Raw genomic sequence first — 17,126 nt, forward strand, 5'->3', positions numbered from 1 at the left:
CTCTAATGTAGTCACTCTAAGCCAACAGAAGAGAGAGAGAGAGAGCACGCTCTCCCTTCGGCTTAACTACTCCAGCCCCTGCGAGCAAGTGGCAGTAGCTATGAAGGGAGAGCTTCCTCCACCAACAACATAGCACTGTCTGCACTGGTGCTTATGTCAGTGTAACTTATGTTGCTTGGGGTGGTGGTTTATTCACACCCCTGAATGACAGAAGTTATGTGAACATAAGCTGTAGTGTAGACATAGCCTCTGTCTTTCACCCAAGAACACAAAAGAAACAGCCTTTGGATTTTGGGAGCCGATCCTGGCCTGAAAATTTAGTGAGCAATATTACTGGAAACACATGGTAAGGGTTTCTACTTGAACCAAGTCTACTTTGTTAAATTTTAGTACTAGGAAGCATTTAATCTGTATTGCTCTTGTAATCATTTCTGACTTTTATGTTTTATACTTATGCTCGTTTAAAATCTCTCTCTTTGGAAGTAAATAAACTTGTTTTATTCTTTAAGTAAAACTAATCCAATGATGTGAATTGTTTGGGTAACTCCATTTAACGTAGCAGACTGTTGTACATTGGTCCCCTTAGATGAGCAACAGACCTAATATATTTGGATTGTCCAGGAGAGGGCTGGACAGTGCAGAACATACATTTTGGGGGAAAATCTGGGACTGGGACAGTGTTGGGCTCCCCTGCAGGTGGTAACCAAAGTTGGTGGAAGCCAGAGTGTCACTGATGTGTGGCTGGCAGGCTGCAGCTACACATAGGCACTCAGGGTGTGACCTGAATGCTGTTTGTGAGCGGCCCCAGTGGGAGCTACAGTAGCAAAGCATTGTGAGGGTGACATAGGCCCTCACTGGTCAGCTTTGCACCCCAAAATATCATACTGATTGAATATTTGTTTCCTCTACTTTTAGACACCAATATTCACTGTCCACAACCAAGCCACTGGTGTTTGGGACTACACTATATAAAGAATGGGCATATTTAGATATGGAGTGACTGTGATATATGTGTATTCATGAAGAGGGAAACTGCTTGTGTGTCTACCTGTAACTGAGAGGAGGACAATAACTCTGTATGGTGTGTGCACATATGTAGGCATGGGCCACAGGAGGCTAGTTGATAGTACTTGGTCCTCAAAGGCTGATACTTGAACATGAGATTGACAATTTTAGGCTTGGCAAGCCTGTCAATTCACCAGTCTAATAATACTGATTGACTGGTCAATTGACCGGCTATTGTTTGATCACAGTCAAATCCTGTCAAATATTCCAGCAAAACTGCCTGGGGGTAGACGGCAGCCTACCTTTTTGATTGCATCATGGTACCATTCTTTTGGGGGGTTGAACTTCATTTCATGGAGTTGCACACTTTTTGAGTTAAAGTAACTTAGTTAAGTAACTTATTTTTTTGTAATTAGGCATAAGAATCTATCCAAGGCTAAGCCTACTGGAGATCATAAAGTCTGGCTTTTCTTCTTTTGTTTTGTTTTCACTGTTGTTTTTGTTCCAATGAATTAGTGCTTTAAAATATTTATCCATTTTTGACATTGTTTGATCAATAGTTGACTGGTCAATTGACCAATTATTTTTGGACCAGTCAAATGCCCAAGCCTAGCCTGTCTCCCTGCAGGAATGCAGAAACTAGACAATTAATAAGTGGAGCTGGGTGAAATTTTTCAAATAAATAGCTTATTTGTCAAAAAATGCAATTTTGTTTGATTGGAAACTATTCTTGGACTTGACACAAAGTCACCACATATTTTTTTGGCAAAAAGTGTGTTTTAGGACTTAGGCGCCATTCAAAAAATGGGCAGAGAAGGAGGTGGTGCCTGCTTTATATCGTTTAGCCCAGGATTGGTCTACACTACATAGTTAGGTTGACATAAGGCCACTTACATCAATCTAATTATGTTAGTGGACACACGACAGCCTTGTTTCCGCCGATGTAATTGCACTAGTCCATTGACATTATAACTCCACCTCCATGAGAGGTGTAGGGCTTACGTCAGTGTAGGTAGGGTGAGGCAGTGTCCGGGTAGACACTGCATTGCTTACATCGGTTGTTGGCTGTCATTCTTGACACCGGGGAGGGGGTGGGGGGCTCCAGCTAGAGCCCAGCTGCCCCTCAGGTGCTCTGCTCCCAGCCAAGCTGCACCCACCCCACTTCCCGCTCAAAGCCCAGCTGCCCCTCGGGTTTCCACTCCCGGCTCCCAGCCACGCTGCTGCCTGGCCTCCCTGCTCCCCAATCCAATCTGGGCTGCGTCCACCCAGCCCCCGCTCCTTACTAGGCTGCTGCCCACAGGCTCCTGGCTCACCACTCCCCATGGGGAGCCCTGGTACTGCCTGGAGGCTCCCAGCTCCCCATTCCCCACTGCCTTCAGTCTGGCTGCCCCCTGGCTCTCAGCTCCCTGTACCCCACCGCCAGGAGCCCGGCTGCCCCCCTATTTCTCAGCTCTCCGGTCCCTACTTCTGGGAGCTCCCTGCCACGAGCTCCCTGCTCCCCACCACAGCTAGCCCCCTAACACTGCTTCTCTTAAATCAGTGGAAGTGCTTCTGGTGGGGATGCGCACCACAGATAGAAGGAGGGTAGTGTGGACATGAACTACGGCAGTAATTACTGCGGTGGTTGTAAGTCAACCTAACATAGGTTGACTTATGTTTCTAGTGTAGACATGCCCCAAGTGGCTAGGGCACTCATCTGAGATGTGGGAGATCCAGGTTCAATTCCCCGTTCTGCCCAATGTGGAGAAGGAATTTGAATAGAGGTTCCCCTCCCACCCCAGAAGCAAGGCTGGATTAACACATAAGAGAACTAAACTACAGTTTAAGGCCTCATGATATGAGGGGTCTCTAAAAAAGAAAACACTGATTTCATTTCAAATTTTATCAAAATCAGTTGATAAAGGAGATATGGGATAAAGAAGATTCTCTCTAAATATAGTCATTTTTGTTCAAATATGACAAAAATATACACATTTGGCTACACAAATACCCTTATCCTACCCTTACCCTTCACTAATTGTTCATTATTGACAGGTGGGAGGCCAGGGTTGAGAAAAAAAATTGCACTTGCAAAATTAGTATTTCTATGAGTAAGTCTGCTATCAGTCTCCTCAGGCAGAGATCTGTTGGCCAGTTGCTACTGGTAAAATTCTGGCCGTGCCTTCATAATTTATTTAAATAAATAAATAAATAAATAATCTCACTTCCGATAAAAGTGGGAAAAATGTGAGGTCAGAGACGGCAGTGTTGTGAAGCAATCCTGCCAAGCTCATACTAATATTGGACTTGTCCTAGGAGTGACATCATGTATAGCATCCCCCTTGGCTGGTAATAGCCAGAAGGCCGCCATCTTTTGTTTACGGTCCAGCACGCTCAGTTGTACAGTGCCTTTGCTCCTGTTTTTCGTTTTCTTAAGTGTTAGTGTGGTCTTTCGTCTTTTGATCTGTACATGTGCACAATTGTGTATTTTATGGACTGACGGACTTGGGTCAAGTGGATCTTGAGAAGGGATAAATTTGTGTTGGCTTCCCTCCACCAGTTTCGGGAACCTTCACAGTAAATATCAGAGAGTGCTGACGAAAGGATAAATAGAGGGTTTTGAGAGGAGTGAAGGAAGATATACATATATATCCAAATATTCTGAGTACTTGGTGAGCAAGTTATTTCAAACTATGTGCATATATGATTTATAGGCTATTAAATATTCATTATATTTGCTTGAATATAGGCTAGTTTTTCTCACTTTCTCAATGCCTGTCTAGAAATTACCAGTCCTTTTTTGGGTAAATTCTTTCTTTCTCTTTTGCGCATATAGCTTGTTGTCACTCTGTGTGTCCGAAGTGTTTACTCAAGATTAATTAGTGGTCCTGTGGGAGACAGATGACAGAGAAGCAAATGCGAAGAGAGATGTCTGCTTAGAAAAAAGACTAGGATTTTCTGCTCGGTAGGTTTGGTGTGCGGAAGACAATATTTTATTCTAGGTAGTATGCTATGTAAAAATTCTTATATAGACTTATAAATCACCTATCATATGCACAATACATTGTATTTTTATAGTATGGCAAAAGAAAAATCCCAACAATTCATTGTCTCATAGCAAAAATTAAATTGGAATAAACATTTGTAAATATATTTTATATACAGTCGGGATAAACTTTGTATTTCCCTAACAAAATTAATCAAACGTTTTTTCATTTATTCATATGAAAAGAAGGATAGTTTTCGTTATTCATGGTGGGGAAAAAAGTATATGTCCTCTTTTGTTTCCTGTGAGAACATAGATAGAATAGCACTAACTTTCACAGAAATAACCTGGTAAAAATAACACAGGTTTCTGGCATATATTTGTTGTTGTATAGATATATAAATCTCAATATTTATCACATAAAACTAAATTTTTTACTGTTTTTTAAAAGTGATTTTGCAGCTTGCTTTTTTTTTTTAATTAAGTCTAATGGCAACAAACTGCTCAGGAGAAAGGTCATTTTCACAACTGAAATATGTCAAGAATGAACTGCTGCAAAAAAAGCTATCTGCCCTAAGTATGCCAGAGCTTATTATTTGAGGACATCATCAATTACTTTGCTCTCCAAAAATCATAAAAGAAAATGTTTTAAATTTCAGTGTAAAAATTAATGTGATGTGCAAACAGACATAGTCCAGCACTCCCAGCTACCTTCGAGACACCACTGACATCCTGAGGAAACTACAATCCATCGGTGATCTTCCTGATAACACCATCCTGGCCACTATGGATGTAGAAGCCCTCTACACCAACATTCCACACAAAGATGGACTACAAGCCGTCAAGAACACTATCCCCGATAATGTCACGGCTAAACTGGTGGCTGAACTTTGTGACTTTGTCCTTACCCATAACTATTTTACATTTGGGGACAATGTATACCTTCAAATCAGCGGCACTGCTATGGGTACCCGCATGACCCCACAGTATGCCAACATTTTTATGGCTGACTTAGAACAATGCTTCCTCAGCTCTCGTCCCCTAACGCCTCTACTCTACTTGCGCTATATTGATGACATCTTCATCATCTGGACCCATGGAAAAGAAGCCCTTGAGGAATTCCACCACGATTTCAACAATTTCCATCCCACCATCAACCTCAGCCTGGTCCAGTCCACACAAGAGATCCACTTCCTGGACACTACAGTGCTAATAAACAATGGTCACATAAACACCACCCTATATCGGAAACCTACTGACCGCTATTCCTACCTACATGCCTCCAGCTTTCACCCTGACCACACCACACGATCCATCGTCTACAGCCAAACTCTGCAATACAACCGCATTTGCTCCAATCCCTCAGACAGAGACAAACACCTACAAGATCTCTATCAAGCATTCTTACAACTACAATACCCACCTGCGGAAGTGAAGAAACAGATTGATAGAGCCAGAAGAGTTCCCAGAAGTCACCTACTACAGGACAGGCCTAACAAAGAAAATAACAGAACGCCACTAGCCGTCACCTTCAGCCCCCAACTAAAACCCCTCCAACGCATTATTAAGGATCTAAAACCTATCCTGAAGGATGACCCAACACTCTCACAAATCTTGGGAGACAGGCCAGTCCTTGCCTACAGACAGCTCCCCAACCTGAAGCAAATACTCACCAGCAACCACATACCACACAACAGAACCACTAACCCAGGAACCTATCCTTGCAACAAAGCCCGTTGCCAACTGTGCCCACATATCTATTCAGGGGACACCATCACAGGGCCTAATAACATCAGCCACGCTATCAGAGGCTCGTTCACCTGCACATCCACCGATGTGATATATGCCATCATGTACCAGCAATGCCCCTCTGCCATGTACATTGGTCAAACTGGACAGTCTCTACGTAAAAGAATAAATGGACACAAATCAGATGTCAAGAATTATAACATTCATAAACCAGTCGGAGAACACTTCAATCTCTCTGGTCACGCGATTACAGACATGAAAGTTGCGATATTACAACAAAAAAACTTCAAATCCAGACTCCAGCGAGAGACTGTTGAATTGGAATTCATTTGCATATTGGATACAATTAACTTAGGCTTGAATAGAGACTGGGAGTGGCTAAGTCATTATGCAAGGTAACCTATTTCCCCTTGTTTTTTCCTACCCCCCCCCCAGACGTTCTTGTTAAACCCTGGATTTGTGCTGGAAATGGCCCACCTTGATTATCATACACATTGTAAGGAGGGTGGTCACTTTAGATAAGCTATTACCAACAGGAGAGTGGGTTTGTGTGTGTGGGGGGGGGAGAAAACCTGAATTTGTGCTGGAAATGGCCCAACTTGATTATCATACACATTGTAAGGAGAGTGATCACTTTAGATAAGCTATTACCAGCAGGAGAGTGGGGTGGGGGGAGGTATTTTTTCATGCTTTGTGTGTATAAAAAGATCTTCTACACTTTCCACAGTATGCATCCGATGAAGTGAGCTGTAGCTCACGAAAGCTTGTGCTCAAATAAATTGGTTAGTCTCTAAGGTGCCACAAGTACTCCTTTTCTTTTTGCGAATACAGACTAACACGGCTGTTACTCTGAAACCTGCTTCCATTAAGTAAGCTGGTCTGTGTAACTGTAACTGCTTTTGTGTTGCTGTAGATAAAAGTTTTCATATCTACTAATTAAGAAATAATGGAAGAAAATATGTTAATTTGAAACTATTTTATAATGCAAACAGGCATATTGCATGAGGTGTTTTAGTTAGATTATTCTATTTTTTACAACATCGCCTTTGTATATATGCAAATATAAAGCTTTCATGTTTATATAGTCAATGTCCTTTCTGTGAAAATAATACATTCATTTTTTTATGGTATGGGGCCTCTTACACTTTACATAGCTTAGGGCCTCAGAATGTCACAATCCGGCCCTGCCCAGAAGCGTACGTTAATCCCAGAGCTCTGCGACATTCTGGGTTGAGTCGCTCTCAATCTCTCTAGCTGAAGTTGTTCCACTTTGTATAAATAATTAAATAGTCACTAGAGCTGGGACTTGGACTTGGATCTGCTGCATCCTAAATGAGTGCCCTGACCACCAGGCTCCAGAGTCACTCTCACACTCATGCTCTCTGGCCTAGTGACTATGAACAATCATGCGTAGTGGCACTTCACAGCCACTCATAAGGTTATAAGGAAGGCAGCGGTGGTATCACCACCAGCCATTTAACTAACATAGCCCTTAAAAAATGCCTGAAAACAAACTATTTTGCATCAAACAACATGTTTTGTTTGAACCAAAATAGACTTCTTCGATTCTTAAAAGTGTTGCGATTTTCCAATTCAGTTTGACCTGAACCCCCACTTATTTTTAGAACTGCCAGTTAACTGGAAAAAATCAATTATTTGCCCAGATCTGTTGATTGCTATTATTTATTTGTATTGTGGTAACACCTACAGACCCCAATTATAGGCCAGAATGTCACCGTATTTCCAACAATCCACACACCAAAAAAGGAGTCCCTGCCACAAGGAGATTATAACTTTGAAATGATTTCCTCTACCTAATGAGTCACAGAGTTTAAGGCCAGACTGGACCACCAAATCATCTCACAGGCCACCAGCACCACCCAGCATCCACACGGTACACGCCACAACTGAAACTAGCACAATGTAATTGTAGCCCACAGGAGACTGGACTATTGTGTGACACAGAGAGTGGGGAGAACCTAGTACAGCAGTACCTGAGGCCCTGCAATGGCAGGGAAATGATTGAGAAACATCCAGATAATCCTGGCAAGTGACCTGCACCCACACACTGCAGAGCAAGGCAAAAAAACAAAAAACAAAAACCGAAACCCTAAGGGCACTGTCAATCTGACCTTGGGGAAAATTCATTCTCTGCCCCACAAATAGTGATTAGTTAGACTCTGAGTTTGTGAGCAAGACCCAGCCAGCCCAGCCCCTGAGAGAGAGACTACTCAGTGCCCCCTCAGAGCCCTCGCCCACTCCACCCAATATCCCATCTCCAGTGATGGCCATCCCTGATTCTTCAGAAAAAGGAGATTAAAAAAAAAAACAGAATAAATTGTGGGGAAGTGGGAATCCCTTTTTGACCCCTGCAAGTACCTGGGGGAACAGAATTGAGCCCCAAGGCTGCTGAGCTTGCCCCCTATCATCATAAGCAACCCTGTCATACAACTGTAAAACCAACAAACCCAGGTCATCAGCAGGTGGGTTTAAACCTAGGACCTCTGAAGCTTAGTGCATGAGCCTCTACTGCATGACCTAAAAGCCACCTGGCTCTTAACCAAGGCTGCAGCAGACTTATTAATCTCTAGTTGAGCTAGGTGCTACTAGAGGGGGACAGAACCCCACACCGAGCAGGCATGGGTTACACACTCACACTCATAAATTTGTCCAGCTCTCTAATACTAAGTGTGTTGTTTGCCTCCACAACTCCGATTGGGAGGCTGTTCCAGAGCCTCATCCTTCTGATGGTTAGAAACCTTCTAATTTCCAGCCTGAATTTATTCAATGATCAGTTTATATCCATTCTTGTACACTCCCTGGTATATACACTCCTTATGTATTTATAGACAGCAATCATATCCCCTCTCAGACTTCATTTTGCTTGACTAAACAAGCCACGTTCTTCCAGTTTTCTCTCATAAAATAGACCCTCCATTCCCCGGATCATCCTAATAGTTCTTTTCTGCACCTGTTCCAGTTTGAATTCCTCTTTGTTGAACATGGGTGACCAGAACTGTACACTGGGTTTTTACCAATGCCTGGTACAATGGCATTAATACTTCTCTATCCCTACTGGAAATGCCTCACCTGATACATTCTAGATCTCATTTGCCTTTTTCACAGCCACATCACATTGGTGGCTTATAGTCGTGCTGTGTTCAACCCACACACACAGGTCACGCTCCTCCTCTGTCACTTCCAACTTACATGCTACCAGACTATAGCAGAAATTCCTATCATTAGACACTAAGTACATTATCTTAGTGGTCTAATTGCCAGTTAAGACCATTCTTCCTGCACAAAAAAAGTAAACTACTTACCAGGTATCAATTTAATGCAAGAAGAATAACACACATACTTTCCTTTAGAGCTGAGACTGCCATGTCCGTGGCTGGGTGTCAAGTGCTAAGACCCTTCCTAAGAATGCATAGTTGCTTTTGCTGACTCACTCTGATGTCAGGTGCTAGGAACCTGCACAGAGACATGGAGTTATTTCCGCTGACTCACCAGACCAGGTGAGTCCAATTAATGCCATCTCAGGGTTATAAAAAGGATTTGAGTATTTCTGTGAAATAGAGGAAGGAACAGAAAGACTGCATTGGAGGAAAACCTCGGGAAAAAAGCCAACCTCAGAAGGAAGCTTAGGCTGTGGGGAAGGAGGGTGGGGGTATGATTTGTTGTTGTTGTTAAAGTTAACATTCAAGTTAAGTCCCAGGTGGAAGTTGAGCTTTGGACACTATTCAGTGAGTGTGTCTGTGTTGTGGCAGGAAAAGATTCTGATCATTCACAGGCCCAGAGTGGGCAAGTAAAGATCTAACTGGGTCAAACACATAATTGGATGAATTGTGAACAATAAATTCATTATCAGCAAGAAATTTTGGGCAAGGCCTGTTGATTTCACTTTGTTGTCCTTATTTGCAGTTTGGCATGCTTCTGGTACTTTTATAAGTACGTGTATCTGCAGCCCCATTTATCTGGCATGCAGACAAGCCATGAAGAGTAAGGTTTACAGCGAGGTTTTGCGGCTGTCTTGTTTTGCTTGAGCTGGCATGGCATGTTGTGAATGCTGTGAAACCAGCTTCCGTCAACTGGGCTGTCCCTAAAGGAGTGCGGGGCCCGAGACAAATCAGCCCCTGCCAGCTTGGGGGTCCCGCTCTGCATCGGTGGCTGGGACGGCAGGGCAGATCCGGCCTGATTCTGGGCCACCTGTCGCTGTGGGGCAGCAGTCAATACCCTGGGTGCAGGACTGGCAGCCGGGAGCCTGGGGGTGCTGCCTCACCCCCGCATGCCTAGTTCCCACTCCTATGTCTTCCGGGACCAACCATGCTGGCCAATCGCACCAGGCCATGGTGCCCCCCCAAAGCGCAGGGCAGAGCGGTTGCTCTGATTCGCCCTACCCAAGAGACAGTACAGCTCTGTCTGTCAACATTGGTTGCCAAGTGCTGGTAGGTGGATCTGCCACAGGTTATATTCATTTATCTGGGCTGACAACAACATGGTGAGGAATACAGTGGTAAATTTGCTGCTGTGAATTAAATGGACCTCTTCTGCTGAGGCATAGGCCCCTGAGTATGGTTCTGTTTACGTCCAGTTTGGTTATGCATCAAATGCAAAGCACTGAGCTGAATACTCATCTATTAATACAGCTGGCTGAGAATCCTGCCCAAGATTTAAAAAAAAAATCTCATGATTTTGAGTGCTGAACCTGAGGCATCTTAAAGGAGCCTGATTTTTAAAAAGTGCTGAACACCTGCCTTCTGAAAATCAGGCCCTTTTTAAATGTCTAAAGCTGGGCAACTGAAAGTTATAGTCACTCTTCTTTAAGCTGAGAGAGAGCTAATATATTAAATATAACCTAATCTTTTTTACATTCTTTCCACCCTATTAGGAAACGGTTACAGAGTGCACATCTATAAATGCTTTGCAGATCAAAACGTGGTCTATTCACATTCAGCTGTTTTTCCATTAAAAACAAATGCTTTGTCAGATGCAGAAGCATATGTACAGTCAGATTTGCTCACAGAGAAAATGGTATGGAATAAGTGGTTTATACTGGGAGATGTTTTAAGGCTGAACATTCAAAAGGTTGTTTGTTTTTCCCCCAGACCACTATGGCACCATTAGGGCTGGTCAAAACAGTTGTCAACTTTTTTTTTAATGGAAAATTGATTTTTTGACTAGTGAAAAATTTCACAGAAAGTATCTGATTTCCTAAAATAAAAATCTACTTTTTGTCCAAAACCCTAAAAAGTACTTAGCCATTTTTGTTGAGAAATTTGTTTGGGGTTTCTAAACCAAAAATGTTGGGGTTTCAGTTTTTTTGAAAGTCTTTTTTCCACAAATATTTTCCAACCAGCTGTAATTACACTCTCACAAAAATATAATTTCCTAGTCTGTGTATTTTCTTTAACTGGAGATGTCCTGTCTAGGTAACAGAGGGGGCCGTACAATCATTTTGTCAACAATATGTAGACACCGTCTCACACAAACTTTCGTGTTACATATCATTTACAGAGGCTCATGAAACATAGCACTCTTAGTTTTTAAATAGTATGGGGTACTTTTTTAGGAAAGCTGAGAACCAGCCTCCCTGTTTGTGATCACACTTTAATCCTGCATAATTCTGGCCCATTTTTGCACTCTGCATTGTGGGTGCAAATGGGAATATTCTCTTAAGTTTTTGATTTATGCCTCTAGTCCAATTGCCCTTTTAATCATCTGGTCCTATAGGTACAAGTATGGAAATTAGTTATATCACATTATTTGCTCTAGTAAATAACATTTGCATTTAGTTTGAAAATGTACACCTTGAATCCTGTTACTTGGAACCAGAGGACTTCCCCTTTAGTATTATAATATCAACATACAAAATTATGTCTGTGCAATTATGTCTGTGGATAACTTTGTACTAGTAGCAATATACTATACTTCTGGTTATGAATAAATATCAAGAGTCAGATTCACATTTACACTGTTCTGGTAATGCACAAATGAAGTAAGAAGAACAGGAGTACTTGTGGCACCTTAGAGACTAACAAATTTATTAGAGCATAAGCTTTCATGATGCAAGGTTAACTACATTAAGCATTAGGTATTATTGACATGTCTCTGGTCTCTAGCAGGAATAGAGGGTCCATTCTTTTGTCCCTTTCAGCAGAACATCAGGATGCTGAAAAGGGGACAGGGCTGGTGATTCTGTACCAACCTACTGGCTGGTGCTAAATCCACACTCCTAGGTACAGCAAGCAGAACTGGGGATATTGTGCCTGTCTGAAGCACAATTACCCCTATGTCTCTGCTGGGGAAGTGCAGCTCTGCATTGCCCCCTGCTTAAGGCTTGTAGTTAAATGCCAACATCTAGCTCATTCTGAGCACATAACTTGTACTAACATCCATGGGAGATACGGGTAAGCCCAACCAGTGTAAAGGACAACATGATCATGAGTTCAGGGAATTGTTCTTCAGGGTCAACACCCTGCTGATCAACAAGGGCAACTGGCACTAAATATCACCCAAAGTTTCTGTTCTATAGGTAAGAAGACAAAAATCCATGGTGTTGAATATGTAGTAAGTGTGCGCACATGCATACACAACAGAAAACTATATGTTATTACAAAGATAGTCACTTTAACTTTCGTGTTGTCGTCTGAACATTCCTGAATGAAAACTTTACTGAATTTCCATCCTTCACAATCTTTCATTATTATAAAGGGATTTTACTCAAAGAATTGAAGCCAACCCTAATTTTTGCCAAATAGTAACAGATAGTAAATTAAACTATCTGTCTACCACTTGTCCAAAGTTGCTCATGCAATTTGAGTGAGATTGAAAACACACCAAAAATAAAAGAGCAGGTAAGAAGAAAACTATCATAATTCCCAGTTCCTTTTACCCTCTGACCAAGCTTAACAACTCCCTAGCTGAATAATGGACCATACACTTATTCTGACCCTATGGATGGCAACAGTTACTGAGAAAGAAGAAATATTCTGAGATTTGAAGAACAGGGAAACCGACATTGGCTAAAACAACTAACTGAAAAATTACCACTTAAGACAATTGCTCCCGCTTCTGTGATTCAGCTAACATCAAGGCAAAACAATAGTTGCTGAGTAGAATTACTAACTTAAATCAGGAGCAGCTCTATTTATTACAGGAGAGTTACACTATATTTAAATGACAGCAGGATCACAAGTTCAGGGATTTGGTCTCCAGAGTCAACATCCTGCAGCTCAGCAACTGCAGTGAAAGCTCTGAATCTTCTCTGTAGATGCCAGGACAGGAAAGAACAAAACATGCCATTGTTTTTATTATACCAGGGCAAATCTGGAGTAACTGGTGTCAACAACAGCAAAATCTTTACCAGCATTCCCAACCCTTAACAACCAACAGCCAGCTGCTCCCTTAACACTGCCATGCTTTCTTCCACACTGGACCTTATGCATGGGGGAAATTTCTGATAAAATTCCAACTGCTACTACCTTATCCTCCTTAAAACTCATCTCTTCCATGATGTCTACAAAGCCCAGCCTGCTGATCATGGCTAGACAGGGGACAAGCTCTTTCCCTTCTTTTCTTTTTTTCTACTCCCTACCTCTATCCCCATTTAAATAAATAAATAAATAAAGCTACAATAGTGTAACTATCAAAGCTTTGCCAATTCTTCGCCAGATTCGTTTTTGCTTGTATGTTAGTCTCCATCCCCTAGTCTTCATTTGTTTGGCCTTGTCTAGACTGGGGGGCAAGGTGTTTTTGTCACATGAGTTATCTCAATCTAGCTAGTTTAACTCAATTGAAAATTCTACTCACCACCAGTGTAGACACAGTTAACACTGTTAGCTCAATCTTAGCAAGTTGAGTCATAGTCTACCCTCATCACTAGGCTTGAATGCAATCAGTTTAGCATGTACTGAAGTACAATTGCTTTGTCTTGACTAAAGTTTTAGAAAGTCTAGACTGAGCTAGGTATCTTCATCTAACAGGATACTTTTAAATCCTTCTCTAAACTAGGCCTTTTGGACAGATTTTCAAGGTCTTTAGACACCAAAATGCCTTTGAAAATCTGAGAGACAAGATGGGTAAGGTAATATCTTTTACTGAACCAACTTCTGTTGATGAAAGAGCTAACCAATCGGCTCCACCTTGTATTTAGCTGTGACACTCCGATTACTTTTCCCAGACCTGAAGAAGAGCTCTGTGTAAGCTTGAAAGCTCATCTCTCTCAGCAACAGTAGATAGTCCAATAAAAGATATTACCTCACCCACCTTGTCTCTCTAATATCCTAGAACCAACACGGCTACAACACCAGTTTGAAAATCTGACTCTTTTTGTCTTTGACTGACCATCCTTCAATGCAGAGATTTTCTCTTTTTTGTATTTGCACAGAATCCAGCACAGTGAGGTCCTATTGAGGCCTTTTAGAACGGACATACTATAAATAATTCCTAGTAATAATTATAATAATTCATAACAAACAAACTGCACGATAGTAGTTCTGGGGCCTCACAAAGCCTCTTGAAAAAACAACTTGACCAGAGATAAAAGCATTTACCACAAATGAAAGAAGACTGTTCCTGCCTAATACAGCCTTTAATCCTTATGTATGGGATTTTTCAAAGGAACCTCAGGGAATTTGGTACCCCCTTCCCATCAAAATTCAAGGAAAATCCCGCATTAAATCCAATTGTGAATATTAAATGGTACTAAAATAATTCATAGAATGTACTAAAAAGCCTGATCTCCTACTTACACTGGTTTTACACTTTTGTAACTTCACTGGCCTCAGTTACTCAGGAAGTTACTCCTGATTTATATTGGTGTAAGAGGAGAATCAGGCCCATAATGTTTTTCTCTGCATAATACAGTTAGTTCCTAGAAGTGGGATAGTTCTTACCTTTTTAGTGGGCATTTTTATTTTAAGAAATTCTGCTTCTCGACTAAGCACATTCCAAGGTGCATGTATCCGCACAAAGCTCAATCCATAGCTCTTATTCTGAAACAGAAAAAAGTGAAAATTATCTCTTTCAGCAAGAAAAGTACAGCTGCAAGATTCCAAAGTGTTAAAAACCTCTTCTACATCACACAAAGCAGGAGCAGCTAATGACAATATAAAATCACTATGACTGTATAGCTGCTATCACATTACTGTAGGGGTGTAAATGCAAGCATAACGCATCGTCCCACCAGAAACACCTTTTATTTTCTTAACACAACAGCAGTGTACTATTTCTTAACTTATGGTACTGCTAATCATACAAGTGGTGTATTTACAGTACATTTCAACTAACATTTACCACTGTAGAACAGCTCTGTAGTCATGAAGCTATAGTGAAAGTTAGGAAGAACCCTAAGAAAAAGTCATAAGTTTTCAAAATAGTACCAGAACTCTTCTCCCACTGAAGTCAATGATAAAACTCCCTCCAATGGGAGCAGAGATCAGCCAGTGCTGAACTATTTTGAAAATCCTACCCTTAACGTTTGATAAGCACTCAGGCGGCAGGTGCCTGGTTGCAACCTTTTCCCACTTCCTCTTCCTTCCTACAGATGATGTAGTTGCAAGAGGAAATATGGGTAAACTCTTACCCATTAGATGTCACCTATTGGATAAACTGTAACCTGAATCAATTCTACTCATAAACAACATCTTATAACAATGAAGGTTCAACATAAATATGAGAGCTGGTCAGAAAATGAGATTTTTTTCCCTGTGAGACAAGGTGGATGAGGTAATACCTTTTATGGGACCAACGACTGTCGATGAAAGAAACCAGCTTTCGAGCTACAGAGAGTTCTTCTTCAGTTCCGGGAAAGATATTCAGAGTGTCACAGTTAAATACAAGGTGGAACAGATTGTTTAGCATAAATAGTTGACACATATTCTAAGTGACCATTTAAGGTGAAATGTTCCTTTAATACATCTGCAGTTATAGGACAAAATGGGGGTAGAGGGTTACAGATTGTTGTAATAAGCCGTAAATCCAGTGTCTTTATTAAGACCACAATTTTTAGTGTCAAGCAAAGTTACAGATTTAAGCTCCCAGGTTTGTCTTTTGAATGTGTTGTGTCGGTTTCCTTTGAGGACAGGGACTGAGAGGTCAGATATGGAGTGATTGTCTTGTGAAAAGTTTTCGCCCACGAGTGATACGGAGTTCTTGTCTTATATCATTTTTCTGTGAGAGTTCATTTGAGAGTGTAGTGATTGTCTGGTTTTACCCACATAATCATTATTGGGGCATTTAGTGCACTGGATGAGCGACAGGAGTTTGTAGGACCCCTAGATCTTGAAGCTGTGTGGTTGATAGGTGTTGTGAGGAAATTTTGACTTTTTTTTTTTTTTTGAGAAACCAAACGGTTTTCAGTCAAAAACCAAATCCTTTTTAGTTTTTTTGGGGGGGCTTCAATGAAAATTCAAAAATTTATGTGAGAAGCAGAGAGTTTTCACAAAAAAGTTCACAGAGTCAAAAACTCAATTTTCCCTTGAAAAACAATTTCAACCGAGAAAAGTTGGCCAGCTTTATTAAATATTTCTTCTCAGCCTGAAAGTCTTTATAGAGCACCTTTACACTTGCCTTTAATTAAAATTATTCTCTCCCCCTGGCCAGGATGCATTTACTTATTTTAACTCAGTAACTGTATTGTTTAGTACTGCACTGTTTAATATCCTAGTCACTTTAGGATACAACTGATACAAATTAAAGTATCTAAAATAAAGTTAAATCATATCCCATTGGTTTCACAAGTTTGAAGAGCAACTGTATTTCCATCTTTTGTATAGTGTATGAATGTTAAGGAGCTCTTGTAGACCACATCAAATATCTGTTGAACATTATACAATATTTCCAAATAAACACGAAGGGAAGCCCCAAAGGCTTTCCATTCTTTATGCCAATACCTTGCTCTCAGGGCCCTCAGCTGTGAGGCAAACCATGAAGATCCAAACATTGGTTTCAGTTTACATTCCTGCAATGGAACAACATTATCCAAAACACTAGAGTGAATTGTAGAATGCCTGGTTTTAGTAACATTTCTCACCAGTCCACAGGGGAAGTCAGCTTTAAGAGTAGGAAGTAAAATTTTGCTGGGCATGAGCAGATGTTCTGGATAATAATTTGTTGAAAAATTAACAACAGATGAGAGTTTAAATGTCAATCGGTAATGATCAGGAGGCCTTCTCTTAGCCTTTTGGCTAAAATAAAGCAAGGCATCAGTTTAATATCTCCTCTGTCCTCTATCTGGGGGACTATATCCTGCATTGGCAAGAAGGAGAACTGCATGATCTAATAGGTCTTTTCCAACTCAGGCTCCTATGACTGCATAGATTGGAGAGAAAATCAGTCACAGATAGACGAAGAGGAAAGACCAGATGAAGGATATGACCTTTTTGTATTAGAGCAGAAATATGTT

The 17,126-nt window shown here is 41.2% G+C and overlaps 1 protein-coding gene across 1 annotated transcript in view; it reads right to left on the bottom strand.

Annotated features, from left to right (window-relative positions):
• ANO2 (anoctamin 2) overlaps window positions 1–17,126 on the bottom strand; it is a 262,392-nt gene that overhangs the window by 201,038 nt on the left and 44,228 nt on the right. Inside the window, exon 2 of the mRNA XM_075120949.1 lies at window positions 14,617–14,715. Coding sequence (XP_074977050.1) covers window positions 14,617–14,715 — 99 coding nt within the window. The remainder of the gene's footprint in view (window positions 1–14,616; window positions 14,716–17,126) is intronic.

Source organism: Caretta caretta, chromosome 1 (assembly GCF_965140235.1).
Source record: "Caretta caretta isolate rCarCar2 chromosome 1, rCarCar1.hap1, whole genome shotgun sequence".
Taxonomy (NCBI): domain Eukaryota; kingdom Metazoa; phylum Chordata; order Testudines; family Cheloniidae; genus Caretta; species Caretta caretta.